This window comes from Limulus polyphemus, unplaced genomic scaffold, assembly GCF_000517525.1.
Source record: "Limulus polyphemus unplaced genomic scaffold, Limulus_polyphemus-2.1.2 Scaffold1487, whole genome shotgun sequence".
Lineage (NCBI taxonomy): Eukaryota > Metazoa > Arthropoda > Merostomata > Xiphosura > Limulidae > Limulus > Limulus polyphemus.
This window is the reverse complement of record NW_013667097.1, coordinates 64,604-82,845: the sequence shown is the minus strand read 5'-3', so window position 1 is coordinate 82,845 and position 18,242 is coordinate 64,604. Positions and strand designations below refer to the sequence as shown.

The 18,242-nt window shown below is 29.3% G+C and overlaps 1 protein-coding gene across 4 annotated transcripts in view; it reads right to left on the bottom strand.

Moving 5' to 3' along the window:
* Nucleotides 1-18,242, bottom strand: part of LOC106463802 (serine/threonine-protein kinase mig-15-like) — a 143,559-nt gene that overhangs the window by 63,526 nt on the left and 61,791 nt on the right. For all 4 annotated transcript variants that reach the window (XM_022391406.1, XM_013923872.2, XM_022391407.1 and 1 more), the window contains 8 exons: nt 14,717-14,761; nt 11,991-12,071; nt 10,784-10,832; nt 6,535-6,596; nt 4,263-4,353; nt 3,418-3,490; nt 3,010-3,067; nt 1,683-1,737 (listed from right to left, as the gene is read on the bottom strand). In XM_022391406.1, coding sequence (XP_022247114.1) covers nt 1,683-1,737; nt 3,010-3,067; nt 3,418-3,490; nt 4,263-4,353; nt 6,535-6,596; nt 10,784-10,832; nt 11,991-12,071; nt 14,717-14,761 — 514 coding nt within the window. The remainder of the gene's footprint in view (nt 1-1,682; nt 1,738-3,009; nt 3,068-3,417; nt 3,491-4,262; nt 4,354-6,534; nt 6,597-10,783; nt 10,833-11,990; nt 12,072-14,716; nt 14,762-18,242) is intronic.

The window sequence follows — 18,242 nt, the reverse complement described above, 5'->3', positions numbered from 1 at the left end:
TGTATATAAGGGACTGTTTCCAAAATTGGAAAGAGGTGAGCGGGCCCACTGTGTTTGATTCAGTACATGAACGATATCTCGGCAAATAGAAAAATATATTTGGTTCTTCTTTTATATTCTAGCTTGCCAATATCAGTAATTTGAGTTCTTAATTCGTATAAAAATATAGACTTAGTATTTTTACATCACAAACATCTAATTTGAACCAGTGCTGCATACAACATACGAGGTGACACTCAAAAATCAGTTTAACTGTGTTTTTATAAATTACTTTTAAATTAAGAAATTGAATAATGTATAATAGTAAAATTTGAATTACAATCTACAGTTTGATCCCAAACTTATTAACATAAGTTCATGAAATAGTAGTTCAATAAAATTTTAAATGCGAGTCAACAAATGCGATGACATGACCTATGACCTGTCTGGCAAGGGTTAATTCACAATCAAAGAAGAAAATAATGGAGGATTGGTGTTCTTATATGTCTTGACATTGCAAAAAAACTATAATATCTATGACTGTACACTATAAGTCTACATACACACATAAGAACACATATATCTAGACTACTACTCATCTCATGCCTTAAGAGTAGGGCAAAACAGTTATATGACCAATGCTATTTAGATACAGAAATAAAACCCATTAAAGACTGTATTTCAATAAAATAGCTACTCAAAAAGGACATCAAAAATTTTGTGTATGCACCAACTAAAAACAGTAGAAAGAAAAAAACAATTTCTGAATTAATATGCAGACTCCCTACAAACATATGTAATAGTGAAAAATTACAAATTATCTTAAAGCAATTCAATATCCTCACCACTTACAGCATTACTAAAAGTCATTCAATTAATAGTATGCACACTATTTAAAAGAAAGCTGTAATCTACAAAGCTAAATGAAGATGTAATAAGAAGTAAGTTGGAGAAACACAACATATGCTTGAAGTCATGTATAAAGAACATCTTAAACTGGCTTAAACTTGGGACAAACTAACTGGAATAAGATTGCCAAGAAATGATATGCTTCCACTGGTAGATTAGGTGAAAATCATGGACAAGGATTGTGATTTATGATACAAAAAGAAAAAAGGCTATTCATATTAAGAAAGCTCATTCTAGCCTCGATAGAGACAAAGGATTAAAAATTAGTCTGTGTGGAAAGAATTGATTGAGACATTATGAAATAAGAGAACCATAATTACAATCCAAAAACTTGACTTTACTCACATCCTTCAACATTTAATAGACTGTCATGAAATATAATATTTTATATTGTTATGAAACATGTTATTATAAAAAATTCCTCTTCATCACATGTATGACATGTACCTTGAGACACAGTCTACAGAAAATGTTCTTTTTTCAAGGTTGTATAATCAACCTGATGATGGTTATGAAATAAAGATGAAAGTCTGTCAAATAAAAAAGTTTTGAATGTGAAGATAAACCAATTACACTATGTATCAGTTATCAGTAACTACATATTGCTTTAAAACAATCCAAACTTTTTAATGTAACAGATGATTAACTAACGATTTTTTGTTAAAGGCTATGAACATAAAAAAATGCAAGATGCTCAAAAAACAGCTAAAACAATCTGAAGAAAAATTAAAAAATACCAGTAAAATGTAACTCAACATTCTTGAAACAATAAGAATTCTTGTTAAATAACTTACGAGGTTGAGCTTGAGCCATCTCTAAAGCTGTAATACCCAATGACCACAAATCACTCTGTAAAGGCCAAGATAAAACAAATAGTAGCAAAAATAGTTACAAAAATAATATTACAAACTCACATTTAAATTGCTTTATACAGTTCATTTTTCCACAAATCAAACTTGCTACTATTTATTAAAAGAACTACAAAAAATGTATATACTAAAGAACATACAAGCCTCTAAGTTCTAATACTTCACGAAAAATAAGTAAAACTCTTGTTCTAAAACAAAATTTTGGTAGGAATTTAGGTTTAAAAAATCTTTCAAGCCTCAAAGAAAGATTTTAGGACCTGGAAGACAACCTAGGGTGATCAGAAACTTTTGTTTCTCTTCATCCTCTTAAGCTAAACAATTCAAACACAATGATTTATATTGATACTAAGCCTTAAAGTAGAAAAATTATTCTATCCATTTCCTTCTATGTGTGTTTTATAACACCCAGAGCTCACAATTTTCTAGTCAGCATTATTAAAACTAGGGTAAGTTTGTAGCTGTAGTTTTGTACAAATCACTGAATGTCTTCTTTAAACCAGAGTAATCATTTTTGGCTGAGCCAGCATGATAAGTGTTGGAATTAATAAATATATAACATTAACCTGTCTCAAAGATATGGAATAAATTTTCTGAAATGATTAAGTTCTGATATTTTACTCTAAATGAACTACATAGTGGCACATAAAATATCACTATGCTTTTCATTTAAACTAAGTAGTAATTACTAACAAACTTGCAAGTTTCATAAATAACAACACATACAAAACTTTTCAACATTCTGCTAGTTTTGATTATACAAAAATTAATTATTGTTCAGAAACAGATCAAACCTTGTTAAATTTAAAAATGATTCATTGAAATGTGTGTTATATTTTAGGATACCTAAATGAGAATAAAAGTAATAACAACAACAATTTTTGGTATCAGGTGAAAAAAAACTAGTAATCTTGTAAAATAACAAAATACTAAAAAAGTATATAAGAAACATTAGATAATCCAAATAAAAAAGTGTCAATCATCTTCAAAACTTAAATATAAAAAAATTATGAAAATCAGAAATTGGGAAACGTTATGTAGCTTAATGTTTAAGATTGTTTTTGAAACATAACAAATTTATTAATACTAAATATAAAAATATAACCACAAAATGCAATTTCATTATTTATACATGAATTTACTGAGAAATTAAAAGCATAAATTAAACAATGGAAACATACATAAAACCTTTCATAAAGTATAAAAGACCATATGTTGTAACTTTTATTGATATTTTTTAATTCTCTAAACTTACTCTGTTATCATAGGTGGCATCAGGATTTTCATCACATGCTATTACTTCAGGAGCCATCCTATTGCAGAATAATAAAATCAATTAAAACACTATTCTTCAATGACAAAACACTAAATATCATTGCACTAAAAGTTAAACTAATTACATACAGTTTAATCTACAATATGTTTTTGTATGTTGTATAAGTAAGAATTTCTTTTAATCCTTTAGCATACATAGTGGAATTATAATTGTAAACCTCATAAAAAATATGATGTATTCACAAACTCAGTTAAAATACATAACATTAGATTCAAATGAGTTAATCTCATTAAATTTGCTTTAATTAAAAATAGAAATCCTAAAAAAATAGTTAAAAAAAGAAACTATGGCACCTGACAATAAAGTATTTTCAATGAAAAAACATACCAATAGGGAGTTCCAATGAAAGTATTTCTTCGACCTATTGTTCTATCAAGTTGAGCACTTACCCCAAAGTCGACTGAAAGATAAATATAATGAATTTAATGCTGATATCCTATAGTTCAAATATTGCATTTTTATTAAAGAGTTGTTTGTGTTAACTGTTTTAAACCTGAGAAAGACTGATCTCTAAACATTAAAATAATAGTTTCATTGATGTGATGTTCAAGGACTTGGAACAAAAGCACACAAAGTTTAATCACCAACATAAAAAGAAGACTGAGGACTTGACTCATCTACACAAAAACAAATGCATTTTATTCATGGTAACACACAACTAAATAAAGTAGAATTGTGTTTAGAAGTACTAACAACAATTTATTAACACTGTAAGATGAGAAAAAAAAGAATGTGCTTGGGACTGTACTGTGAATTGTTAAAACATTTTATTGTGTGTTTTTATACTAAGGTTTATATACATATGAGTAAAAAGATCAAACATTACACACTACTAATAAGTGTTATGTGTCATACTTCAGAACTCTGTCAGTGTGTGTGTGTGTATATACAAAACTACACACACGTCATATACCTAAATGTAAGCACTTCAGAGCAGTAAATATCAGTACACCATCAGATATTACAAAAAAACACATCAGTATGTAATGTAAGATGAAGTACCTTGTCTGTTATACCTTTTAATTAATGTCTATATTGATAAAGTAAAAGTTATGCAATACCCTTAAAGTTTTTTAAATGTTATATGCTTTTTAAATGCCGAGTCTTACTTTCAATTCTCAACTGTGCTTTCTTTCTAGTTTTAACACTCAAACAATGATGTAGTTTCTTACCTAGTTTGACCTCTGCATTGTCTGTCAATAACACATTTTGGCCTTTGATATCTCTATGAATAATTTTGCAAGCATGAAGGTGACTGAGACCCTGGAGAATAAAAACAAAACCAATATATTAACCATAAATATCAGAAACATTCATATGTTCATTTCATATTATTATTTATTACAGAAATGAAAGATTCAATTTTAAATAATTAAAATTTATCTCACAGTGAAACAGATATTTATATAAAAAAATTAAACTTTATGGTAACTATACAGCAAAGCACTGTAACACTAAGCTTCAAAGTATGTTGACAGACAACACTTTGTTAAAGATGTCATTTAGCAAAAATAATTAATACTACAAAACAAAATTTACAGTTGTGAGTTAAACAAGAAATTCAGTGTTCCTCTAATAAATTTTAACCTCTATGATATTCATTTTCCTCATATAAAAAAAAACAACAAAATATTAAAGCAGGAGTTTTAGATTATCTATGTATATATAAATAAATAAAAGCCACTCTATGTCCATAACATTCCCTTTCTTGGTAACATTCTAATCCCTGTTCATAACACTTTCTTTGTTGATAACTTTCAAATTGGTTCAGTGGTTAGTCTCAAGCAAAAGTCTTATGAACATTACCTACATTCTGAAAGTTTGTAGAGTTGTCTACATTACAAAAGAAAATTCATTTGCATATATTTCCTGTTGGCGGATTTTACATTTAAATCTCAGTTGAGTCAGGATTTTCTCATAATTTTCCTTTATTGATAAATGTTCATTTCGATGCTTCATCTAAATAAATATTTAGTTGGAAATATTCAATTTCAAAGACTGTTTAAGCCTAAACTAGTGTAAGCCTATTTGTTATGTCTACATTGGTTGTACTTGTATTACTGTTTCTTACATTCTGAATGTTTGTAGCATTGTCAACCTTACAAAGGAAAATATATTTGCTTATATTTTCTGTTGGTAAGTTTAAAGTAAAACGTATTTCTAAGTAACTAGAAACTTACAGAACTTTCGTTATTGTGTACACCTTTTGAAAGTTGGCAAGATACCAATCATAAGGCATTAGAATTAGGCCTATTATATTTTATACACTATGGGTGTTAATGAATTACCTTTCATTTGTCAGCAAAATTATAGAATAGTTTATGAAATATATTTACAGTTCAAATCCCAGTCAGGTCAGATTTTTTTTTTTATTCATAGCGATCATGTTTAGAGCAAGTTCTTTGAATGTTCAGAAAAACCCAAATTCCATGATATTTCAGTTTAGAGATCTTAAATATTTGTTAACATTGCCAAACTGGCTAAATGGTTACAGGTTTCAACTCTCCTGTAGAAGTCTTGCATTTAACTCCCAGTGGAGTCAGGATTTTCTTTTACTGATAAATAATCATGTTTACAACCAGATCTTTAAATAATCTGGAAACTCCAAATACCATTATACATTAAATCAGGAATTTGAGATATTGGTTAACATTCCTATCAAAAATGGCATGTTTACTCTATCAAGCCATAAAAGTTCACTCAACTTTTGACCTCCATTGAACACTTCTAATACCATCTATAAAACAAATTCAAAACCAGAGTTCAGTCAGAATCATCAAGGCAAGCTGGATATAGACATCAAGAAACTTCTGAACAACGTCAAACCAGACTTCAAGCACAAAAAATAAGACAGATAACTTACAGAGAGCAAGAAACAGAGGAGCAACATGATGTATGACTTCAGGCTCAAAGAACAAGACAAGCTCAAACACGATCTAATTTCAAATAAAGCTTTGTTTGATTAAATGCTTTTTTATTTCTAGCATCACATCTTTTATCTACTTACTGAATAATTTGCTGAAAAAAATAATGATCTATACATTTCATAACTAGATTTTCACTGTGCAATGCTGGGTAACTCAGCTAATTACTTATAAATAAAAATACCTAATATGGATAGAAACAAAAAAACACTGCAATGACATGTATACTGAGATATTTCAGAACTGACAAGTAATTTTGAATATATATATATTCCAATGTACAATCGTTTTCCCCATTTTATAATGGGTTTATAAAGTAGTTCTGAAGAATAACATGACAATTTCTAATGTATTACAAGGGTTACAAATTTTAAGAATATGCCAATACTTAAATTACCTATTTAATACACATTTATATAATTTTTAAAACAGTGTGAAACACTTCAAAGCTTTGAAGACCCCCCCCCCCATTTGTAGATAAACTATTTCTCTCACTAAAAAAAAAGCATAAAGAACTTACTCGAAGAATTTCCCTGCAAATATATGCAATCCATTCCTCTTTTAGAGACTGTCCTTTGGTAGCTAACAAAACAAAAACACAGCTCAAGTAACAACAAAAAGAACATCAAATATCAACTTTCCTATATCATTTTTCAAAACACTAACATGTACTTCTGTAACTATCAACTAACATTTACTGACTGGTATTTCTGGGAAGAGTTCAGTCAAATTTATTTATGTTACATATACTAGAATTTCATGTTAGATATGATGTATTTTATTACATCACTATGTATTACCACTCAAAACAAAATAACATACACTTGTGCTTCCTGTTACATATGATGTACTGTATTTCTTACATCACTATATCACAACTCCTAACAAAACTCACAACTATGTTTTAAATATCCTTCACAGCCAGAAAGCAAGTGTTATGTAAGTTTTGAAACTTTCATGAAACATTCAACGATAATTTAGATTTTATAATGTTATAATTATAAAATTTTATAATTTTATTGGAATTGCAGTGTTTGATGTATTTTTTCAAAATCATTTCATTTTCTCTTCTAAAAATGACATGCCTACTTGTAAGATATATGCCTAAACAAAGTAAAAAGTTGTTGAAATATAATTCTAATTAACATATACTATGCTCACTCTCAATACATTATATTCAATATTTTTAATACATGTTTTATATGCTACCATTAAATTACACTCTTAAATTATTATTTTCTCTTTTAAGTATAAGTAATGATAACTAGAGTACTTTACATTTTTTGTGAATAAAGAATTTCTATCAAGTGCTACAGCCACTAATGAGAATGTTAATTAAGTCAAAGTTGTATTTTCACAAGAAATAGTCTTACATTTCTGGAACATTTTCATGATTCAGGAATACAAAGTTTTTATGGTTGCACAGAGAAAAAGTTATTTATGTAAAAAATAAAGGAACAGAAAAGAAGACAAGAGTAAATCTCACAGACTTGAGTGTCACATGAGAGTTAATTTCTTAGCATGTATTCTTACTTATAAAACTTCCACTCTTTCACCAGGTATAATTTGATTTGTAAGCTACAAGTATTTGAAAAATAAACATCTCACAATCCTAAATGTGTTTGATACAGTTCCTGTTTGATTGAATTATAAACGATGCAGCAGTAAATGTTATAATAAATTAAATGTGCTCATGCTATTTAAAAAGGTGGGAAAACACAGGCTTAAATGACTGAAAATATGTCAATATTTGGTAGACAATTTTCAGTTTAAAATAATAAATTGGACTGTATGGCATTGAAATTAACATTACTATTCTGATAAACTTTTATGTATTCAAAATATTTGTAGGATACCTTATAAAACTCTCATTGTCCATATGATATGCATAAATTTAATACTGGGTATGAAAGTTAAATGGTCAATAATAGTAAACTAGAAAACAGTTATTATTTTATTCTGAGACAGAGTAATACAAAGGATTATGGTGATTTTTTTTCTTTTAAAGATCCCTTTTTCACTGTGAATAAAAGCTACCTTTGTACATTTAAAACATTTGAAATATGTCTTTAACATAACACATTAGTAAATCCCACATGGCCAGTATTTATCTTGGGTTTTTGACTTATGAATAAACAGAAGAAAGGTGGAAGTTACAGTGATTTTAATTGATGTGCCTATTTTCACAACGAAATATACTAATGACACAAGGTGAATGATATTGCAATCTCATCTTTGTAATATTATCCTTTTCAAAAGTTACAATGGGTTCAAGTAAAACCATAGTACACTAAACATCTAAAAATAAAATTATAGCAGAAAAAAATAATAACCTGAAGATTAGAATTTAACAAACCAAAGTACTTCATCCTTTTTTTTAATCTTTATTTTATCTAAACCTCATTTTTAGCTATTTTTGAGTATCAATATTTAAATAATGGTGGATTAGTAAAGAAATCTCTAGAATGTACAAGAAAGCAATGCATTCCAAAAATAGTTGAGTCAATTTTTCATGTCATTAGTATCTGCTTTCTCCAATGTTACGGCTACAAAAAGAATTTCACATTAATTCTTTAAATCTAATTTCTTATGATTTTATCATCGACTTCTACTTGTAATTCTAAGTTGATAGACTCCATGAAGACATATTGACATTAGACTCAAAAGAATGCAGTTTAACACATTACAATAAACAATAAATATCACAAATCTCTCTTACATGCTTGTGGTTCTCTACACTTCAAAGAAAAATGATTTAAGATACTCTAAATAGATAAACAAGTAAAAAAATCTCTTAAAATTTATAATTACTGCCATCAAATAATTTTTTTACCTAAAGTAACTATATCTTAAATTTCTAATAACAACTACCAATCATTAAATTTATACCTAATATTAGCATTTTCCTACACTGAAAATTTATTTCCAATAGATTCTTACCTCTGTTCACAAAATAGCGTTTCTCGACTAGCACTGTCCTCTATTGGTACAAATTTTCAATGCATACCACTAGATTTCTATCTCCCACTTCCATATATCCACATGCAAATGACCATGCAGCAGTTCTCCACCAATAGGAGCATGACACTACATCTGCACTCATTAATCACTGGAGGTAAGTATCTATCAGAAATACATTTTCAGTGTAGGAAAATGCTAACTTCCAATGTGACATCTTACCTCTTTTCACAAAATAGCTAGAATCCCACACTGAACAGGTGGAGGACCAATAAGTAAAAATTATCACCCTTTAGGAAGTGCCTAAAGAGAAACCAGGAGGTGTGGAACCAAAAGAGAAAACATCACACCTCAGTGGGAGACCGCACCACATCTGATCCAGGTATATTCTTCGCTCTTTTATGACTGTATCATGAACATATATGCCTGATGGATAAGACTCCTGGGTGTCAAGTAGCAAGGGCACGACAGACCACAGTGGTAGTCTGAACTCATCCCACACCAGGCAAAATCTGGAATGGTACATCAGATCCGCAGAAGGTAGAGGATCATTTAGCTCTTCACCTCGAAATGGGAATTGGTAGGGAAGACAAGCTTCCATGCCAAAACTTGTCTCTACTTGCACGCATTTCCAACACAACCAACATCAGATCTGCCAAGAACCAACATCCAGTAGATGGTAGGAAGATGGAAAGCCCTGGCAGGATTTCATCTCTGATCTAAAACCTGAGAGTTATGCATGTGATACTTCCAATCCACGAAAGGAGGAGGATATCCAGCCATACACAAGTGTGAAAATGTGCTGTGTCCAGCTACAACCAACACCAGATCTGCTGGGAACCAACATCCAGCAGATGGAAGGAAAAGAAGACACAAACCTGGGGTACATCTCCAATCCAGACACCCCAGGAGCAGGCTTGATAGACTATTACTTGTGTGGTGGTGAAGGTTGCATGAATGTGGACATTTCTCATAAAATAATTGCTGTCACATCCTCGGTCGATAATTGAGTACTCAACCCTGTAGAAGTAACAACTGTGGTAGTTGTAACTAACTGAAACCGCGAGTTCATAGTGATAATTCCAAACTTGAAGTAAAAGAAAGGAAGAAAAATACAAAAAAGCAACCTTTCACAATCCAAAAACATGAAAAAGTAAAGAAATATTAAGAAAAATCTAAGTCTGTAGTATAAAGAAAAACATCAACAAATTTGTGAGCAAAAACAACCACATCTTTACAGTATTACTACCTATTGAGATGCGATTCAAAAGTGCAAATGTGGAGAGGGTGCTGGTTATGATAGGGGTGTGTTGCACTCCTATTGGTGGAGAGCTACATGTGGATATGTAGAAGCAGGAGGTGGAAGGCTAGTGGTATGTGTTGAACATTTGCCCCAACAGAGGGCAGTGCTAGTCGAGAAAAGCTATTTTGTGATCTGAAATGAGATATTGTAAAGTTTAATTTAAAGCAACATAACAGTTTTCCTAAATTCATAATTATGTCTCAGAATTAGAAGTAGCTAAACTTGCCCTAAACAAGTAATATAATGTCAAACTGGATCAGAGTCTGACATACGAATGGATATAAAGCATTAACTAATTTAATAGTGGAAACACAATATTTGTGAAATAAGTGTTATAAGCCAATTTTCACGAATAAAAATGTTTCAACAGTATTACAAATTTAAAATCAAACTACATATAATCATTTTATACAAAGCACTAGTCATTATTTAAAATGTTCTACTTTATGATTAACATGTTATATGGATTTTTGAATTTTCAGATAAATATTAACTTTACAGTACTCACATTTCACTAAATCGGTAACAGAACCAGCTCCACAATATTCCATGACAAGCTAAACAAATAGAAGGGTTAAATAGATGAATATGTTCAATCAATTATACTATCAATGAAGCTTTTCAATTAATAACTTATAATTAATCATCTGAATAATCATATAATTATTGAAAACTTCTATTGTTTGAGGATTACACTAAGAATTCCGATTTCAACATTTTATGTTGTAAATCAAATTCAGAATGTCAAAAACACTGCTTATTTGTACAACAGTAAAAATTAATTGGGTAGTAATTAGCTGGTATCGTAGATCAGTAAATCCTATTTTATCAGGTGGCACTTAAGACAACTGTCATTCTTCAGACCTGATAGCACAGTCTGTTGTTAAATGTGAAGACGGACAGTAGCCTGAAATGTCCCCTAATACAGACAATATTTGTTAACAGTATTCACCTTTTCCATTTGTGCTTGATGTAACTGCCAAAATGGTTTCATTGAACAAATTTATCTATTTCTAAAATACTATGAAATTATACGAGATGGTTCCAAAAACAGAAGAACTGAAAAAATGGCAAGTAAAATCCCTAAAAGAAGCACTATTATATATAATTTTTTTATAGATAGTTTTTTATTAAAACAATTACATAAAAGCTTAAATTCACCTATATTCAAGACCATCACATTAACAATACCTAAATTTTGTTTAAAATATCTGAAGACAGTTGTTCTACACAGCTATTATGCTAATTTTCAAGGTATATCTATAAAATTACTTCGAAGGAAGATGAGTCTGATATTGACATTGTAAGAAGCGATGTAAATTCCAAGAAGTTTAGTTTTGCACTAATCAAGTGATTTGTTCTAATAGGACATTAATATTAATTACTGCTTAAAACCACACTAACCCCTAACAACAAACGAGTCAGGGTTATTTAAAATGCTATTATACACTCATTTTACAAAGAAACAATCCATGAGAATATATTAGCATTAAATCTCTGTAATTATATATATGATTTAATGTATTAAACTACAAACAAAATACCAATTTTATTAAATGCTCAGTCATAAACCTGTGCTTATAAGATACTTTATATACATTATTTATGAAAATAATATGTACATAATATTATTGTGAATGGCACAGCCACTTAACACTATAATCTTGACAACTAAACTAGTTCTTTAATCAAGTGTATTTGACATGTAAACATACCCAAAGTTTATCATCTTTTCCAGGTGGGCTCTTCTGGATAAAAGCACCATAATATGTTGCTATGTTTCTATGATGTGAATACTAGGAATATATACAATAGGTAAATAACTAACAATTTCAAGTTGCTATATCACTGTCCAGATAAAAACTCAAAACATTGTGTTAAAATCATTTTAAAGCAGGAAACACTATTACTACAAACAAGTTACATAACAAAGTAAAGATAATGTTAATAAGAGATTAGTACCAGAGTCAAAATAAATCACAAATTTGGTCAAATTGTATTTCTGTAATACTCAAATTTAACCACAAAAGATGGAAATCTATATTACTAAGTTGAAGGGTGCTATTCAAAAATCAATGTAGTTCAATCTCATAGTTTGTTTCATTTGAAATCTAACTTATACAGCATTATAGAAGTACATACATTGTATTTCTCTTGGATTTTACAGTATTGATAGAGAGAGAGAGTGCAAGAGAATTCTACCATCTTTATAACATTTACAAACTTTAAATACTGCTGTAGAATAGATTTTTGTAAATACTACAAAATACTTCCAAACAACTACTTAAACTTCAATCTCCTCCCAAGTCACTATCTATAACAGTATCTGGGACAACAGTATGTTTACAGTTTCACCCAAGCATTACTAATTCATTACTTCCTTCTTTAACACAGCTTGTCCCAAACAAGCAGACTTAACCATGAACTCTCCCCTATACTACTCATGACACCAAATGAGGAGAGAATTTATGACTAGTGCTAAGTGACATTTTGTTCATGGACCCCTGGCTAATTAAACTTATGCCTCACTATAGATATTTGAGAGTCAAGTCAGAGTTCACCCATTGTCAAATCTTTTTTTTTCTTCCTGTAATGTCTTTTGTGAAATACATTGCATTACCTTTAATGTTAAATATGTTAAGTATTATGCACACAATGTACATTTATTTTGTTTTAAAATATAGATGAAAGTTTGGTATTTTTGAAACATGCATAGCTTTTTTTTTTTTTCCTCAACATGTACTACTAGTGTTCTAGTGATCCTGGAATGTTGGATATATAACCATTCCAATAATACCAGTAGAAGAGATTACATACATTAATTTGGAAAAGGACTACAATAAAATGTTTCTTAATTAACCCTGAACTATACTGACTAATGAAATATAACAGGATAAAAATTAAATCTTATATATCAAATATTTTAAATTGGGCACATGCTAACCTTTTCCTGTTACCTTAAACATAATGTTTTCAATCAGTATAGAAACCTGAGCCTCTTGCTTGAAGAAATCAAACAATGTTCTTTAGAGGGGATATTGGAGGAAGTAAAGTTTAAGTAGATGTTTGGACATATTTTCAACTTGTATAAAAGTATTCTATTCTACTACAGTATTTACAGCTTGTAAATCTTGTAAAAGTCATAGAATTCTTTTTCTCTCAGGATGCAACTCATACAAACAAAATATAAAAAGTAGGAATGAAGTTCCATTAAAAGGTAAATAAATATTCAACAAAAAATATGCAACCTCTACTATAGTTATATAACCCATAGATAAAAGATACAGAATGTAGATAGTTTTACATACATGTATGTGTGTCAAGAAAAGTTTGAAATGATTTAAACTTTTGATGAGTATTTATACAGAAAGAATTATATATCTTGAATTATAGAAAGAACTATACATTTTAAATTATCACTATTGAAAATTTAGTTTTTGTTTCCTTATTGGTTATGGATCACTTATAAGAACCAGTCTAAATAAACCTACTAATACCTTAAAATGTCAGGTTGAACTGGTCATGCTAGATTTGATATATTTCCTTTTGAAATATTTTTGTGTAACGCATGACAAAATAATCATATAGTTTACACAGCAATAATAGTTCTAAAATCCAAACTTCTAATTTTCTTTTTTTCCATTAGAAATCAAGTTTCAAAAATGTTTTTATAAAATAAACAAACCAGCATTAAGAAAATTATCAGGATAAAGTTTATCATAAATTTCTAAACTTGTCCAAAGTTGTACATGTAATGAACTTTCTTAGAAATCAAAATACTATATTTTTAAATTAAAGTATAACAGAATTTTAAAAGAATGAAACTATTTTTTTTATCAAAAGTAGAAGACACAGTAAACATATTAGAATTATTAAACATTTTGCATTATCTTTGGCATATTAGAAAAAACAAAATTATTTTAAAATTACATAGCTAACAAAATTAGGGTAAAATTACAGTTACAAAATTACAGTACAAATTTACCTTTTAGAGTATTTTCATACCTAAATCTTTCACTTGTTTTGTAGTTAAGTTTTCATAAATCTACTTAACACCAAAATCAAGAATTTTCATTGTAAATAACAAAAATGGAAAAGACTTACCTATTAGAATATTAATCTTTAGAGCAAGTTTCTGTTCTTTATGCTTGCAATTTATTGCCTCTATTGGTATTAATTTTGGATAAATAAAACTACTGGTGACTAACACTTAAAAATCTTAAACCCACTAAAGACCCACCCCTAAAGATAAGAGAGTTATCATCTTATTACCAGAAATATCCCTTGATTTAATACAATCATATACAATTAGCAAGTACAGATCACTGTGAACTGAAAAAAAATTTGAAATACTTACACTCACACTTACTACTGTGAATTACATGTATTTTAAACTTAAAAGTATTTTTCATTTCAAATCTGTTTGAATAATAACACTTACCTTTTTAAGAACATTAATTTCTAACTTAATTTCTTCTTCTTCATCCTGCAAAATAATATATATATAACTCACATGCACAGGACCAAAACACCTAATAAAAATATTTATGAAACTGTATCAAAAAAATTTAACACAAAAACATGATATATCCTTGTAAAAACCTACTAACAAAAAAGTCAACAATCCAATGAGGGTAACTCAGTCAAAAAAGAAAACACATCTTTGTGTAAATATATACAACTACTTAAGATATTTCTACACAGTTTGGTAAAATCAGATTGAAATCAGTGTACACTTCAACAATCGAAAGACAAAAATATAATATTTTGGAGTTTATTATTCTATACATTATCCAATGGTAGTTGATCCAATTTTTTGTTTTTCTACACTGCTAAGAAAAAGTTGTGTTTCAGTCTTTTTAATATTTTAGTTATGATATTCATGGTAAAAGCAAAACTTGATAAAACAATCATATTACACTTCTGAAATATATTGAATACTGTTTCTAATGATACAAACATGAGGAGTAAAGAATGTGATGATATTTTTTTATGTTATTCAATCTGGTATAGTACACACTGGCATGATAGCATTTACAACACTACTATCAGGGTAACATTAAGCTTTAGAATGAACAATGGTTTTTGTCTATTAATAATGAAATATTGAGATACTATTAAACCTGTTTTCAATTGTTCCAGAAAATATGTACTTCATAACTTTATTATACTTGTGCAGTCATGTCTATTCACTTCAGGCAATTTTCAAAAATAATGCAGAGATCCTTGTGGCAGTAAAAAAAACAACATGTTTTTCACTCATCACTTCTAAACATTTTATAACAATGTCAGCAAAGGAATTGAAGACATGTACCATATTCAACCTAAGTGGAACTTATTTAAAGTAGTTTTCAAATTAAAGAGCATAATTCATTGTCTTAAGTTTTCAAACTCCCATTCCTTATTGCAAAATCCTTCCTATAAAGAGAAGAGAGTCCTCAAGCCTAAGCCAAATATCTGGCATCATGCCAGATATACAAGAGCCAAGAACCAACAACCAGACAAGCCAAATACCACACAAAAGTATGTGAACATCAAAAATTAGAATGACTCTTAAACATGCTGTCTAAGAACAACTTCCTTCTTTTAGATTTTCAGTAAATTACTTTAAGGAGTCACATGTCACATGAGTAATGTGGGTGCGTTCAAAGCATTTTGATGCCAAGTGTGAACTGGTGTATTCAGAAGTCACAATGCAAGCCTGTGGTTCTAGGGTGATGTTTTTATTTGTTTTAAAAATTTATTCTGAATCTGACTTGGCCTTTTAGCATCAATGCAGGTATGTAAAGATTATGACCTCAAACTGAAAATGTTATGGACAACATATTTGTCTTATTTTGATTAATGATACATTTGCTTAAAGATTCTGTGGGAAACCTTAGAAAAGGTTCAATATTACCTTCAGTTCTCAACTAAGCATGAAAGATGCTGAAGGCAATCTTTGGGTTGGCCTCACATTTTATTGCTTTGTAACTCAACAGCAATGAAGGTAGGTGTTGATTCTAAACATTTTATGTCACCCACAAACATAGTCAGATTGTTCACCTATGTACAAATGTAAGAAGCTGCTGTTTTTGTTTTCAAGATTCACAGCATTTTATAAATGTCAGCAAATGACACTGATTCATTATGAACTTTTAAACATTGTCCAAGATCAACTTAGTATTAAGTTGTCCAGCTGTTCAAATACATGGTAATTATGATACTGTATGTACAGTGGAAACAATCTAGGTATTACAAGTTATAAATGTTTGTTGTTATCTCTTGAATCTTCCTATTTCCCATAAAGGATGTTTTCAAATAGCTCAAGTGAATTCTACCAATACATTTTAGATTTTGGAATGTGCACAAAGCTATTGTCTACCTACTTCTCACTTAATAATTCTACAACATAAATATATCCAATGTTAGCCTGTTCATCTTTTTTTTTTTGGGGGGGGGGGTGCTAAATTAAAATTTATAGTGCTGTATCCAGGACAAATAGACAGAAAAAACATAAGCAAGCCTAAAGATGATTTTTGGCACTTAAAACTGATCAAACAAACAAATCATTAAACAATGATTAAAAATATATACGACAGAAAAACATGCTATCTTTTAGAGACTGTCAGATTAAGTTTAATTATTTTAACGTTTTTTACACCATAAATGAACTGTTTTCATCAATTGTTAATAGCTTTAGAAATTTCACTTATCAGCAGAAAATTTTTGTGATCTTAGATGACATTTTTTCATTATAGTTCGAAGAACGAGTGCAAACATAAATTAGCTTAACACATAGTTTTCATTTAAATCACTTTTTTTTTATTAATCTTTGACCTTTAAACTAAGTTTATAGATTTTCATATTTAAACAGATTGAGTATAATTCATTTTCCTAACAGTTACCAACGAAACAAAAGATTCTTCCATATCAGAATAAACGATATTCTCTTTATTACAAGTTATAGCTTTTGTAATACAAATATGTTATAATCAGTAAGTAAACTCAAAATGAAATAAGGAAAAACAGTTCGGACAAATTTAAAGACGAACAGTCCTAACAAACTGTTAACAGTATCTGCGTACTTCATAGTGTACTGTGTTATTTATAGTTGCTAATATTAATGGCTAAAAATAACATACACAATACGTTTATAAAAATCGCTGGTTCTTTCTATAAAAATAAAATCCTAATTAAATTTAAAACCGTTCTTGCTTTGATGACAAATGAAGTCCCAAAGGAAAGATAACTTGAAATGTCGTTTAGCACTGAAGATTCGGAAAATTATGGAACTGAACTTTTCTTTCCCCCCACGTTTTAATTTCACAATTCAACATTTTGATATTTCTGTCTTGTCATCTAAGTCTAATAATTAATGATGAATTGACATGAAAAACTCTTGGGTATTATTGTTTGTACGGAAATTTGGTGTAACGAATTTATAAAATATTTATTTTAATATCAACATTTGTTTATATTAAATTTATATTTAGAAACATGCATAGCTTATACTGTTAAATGTATTGCGAAACTCCCGCCTGTTCTCCAAAGTTGTAGTAGATTCTCGAGAGTAAGAATCAATATGTATGTACGTAAACGCTTAAATGCAACTCAGTATTGTTACATAAAATTGAAATTTCTAGAAAGCCTCCACACGCCTATAAATATAACCAACGCGACGCGCCAGAAAAAGAGAGTATATATATTACTAGTTTGCTATAGTCAGTGTGTTATAAACTTTGGAAGCTATAACTGTGATTGTTATAACGCTTATCAATCGGAAACTTCATATATTTGACCAGAAGCATTTATAAAGTTCGAGCATTACAGCTCATTTAACTTCAGTGGATTCTCATGGGATATTAGTATTTTTACGAAAACATTGCATAACGTCATGGTAGAAAACCCGGTGTGCGTGTGGCTGGTAAATAACGGAAGACAAAGCTAGTTAGCTTCCCGTCAAATGAATTATACCTACGTCAACT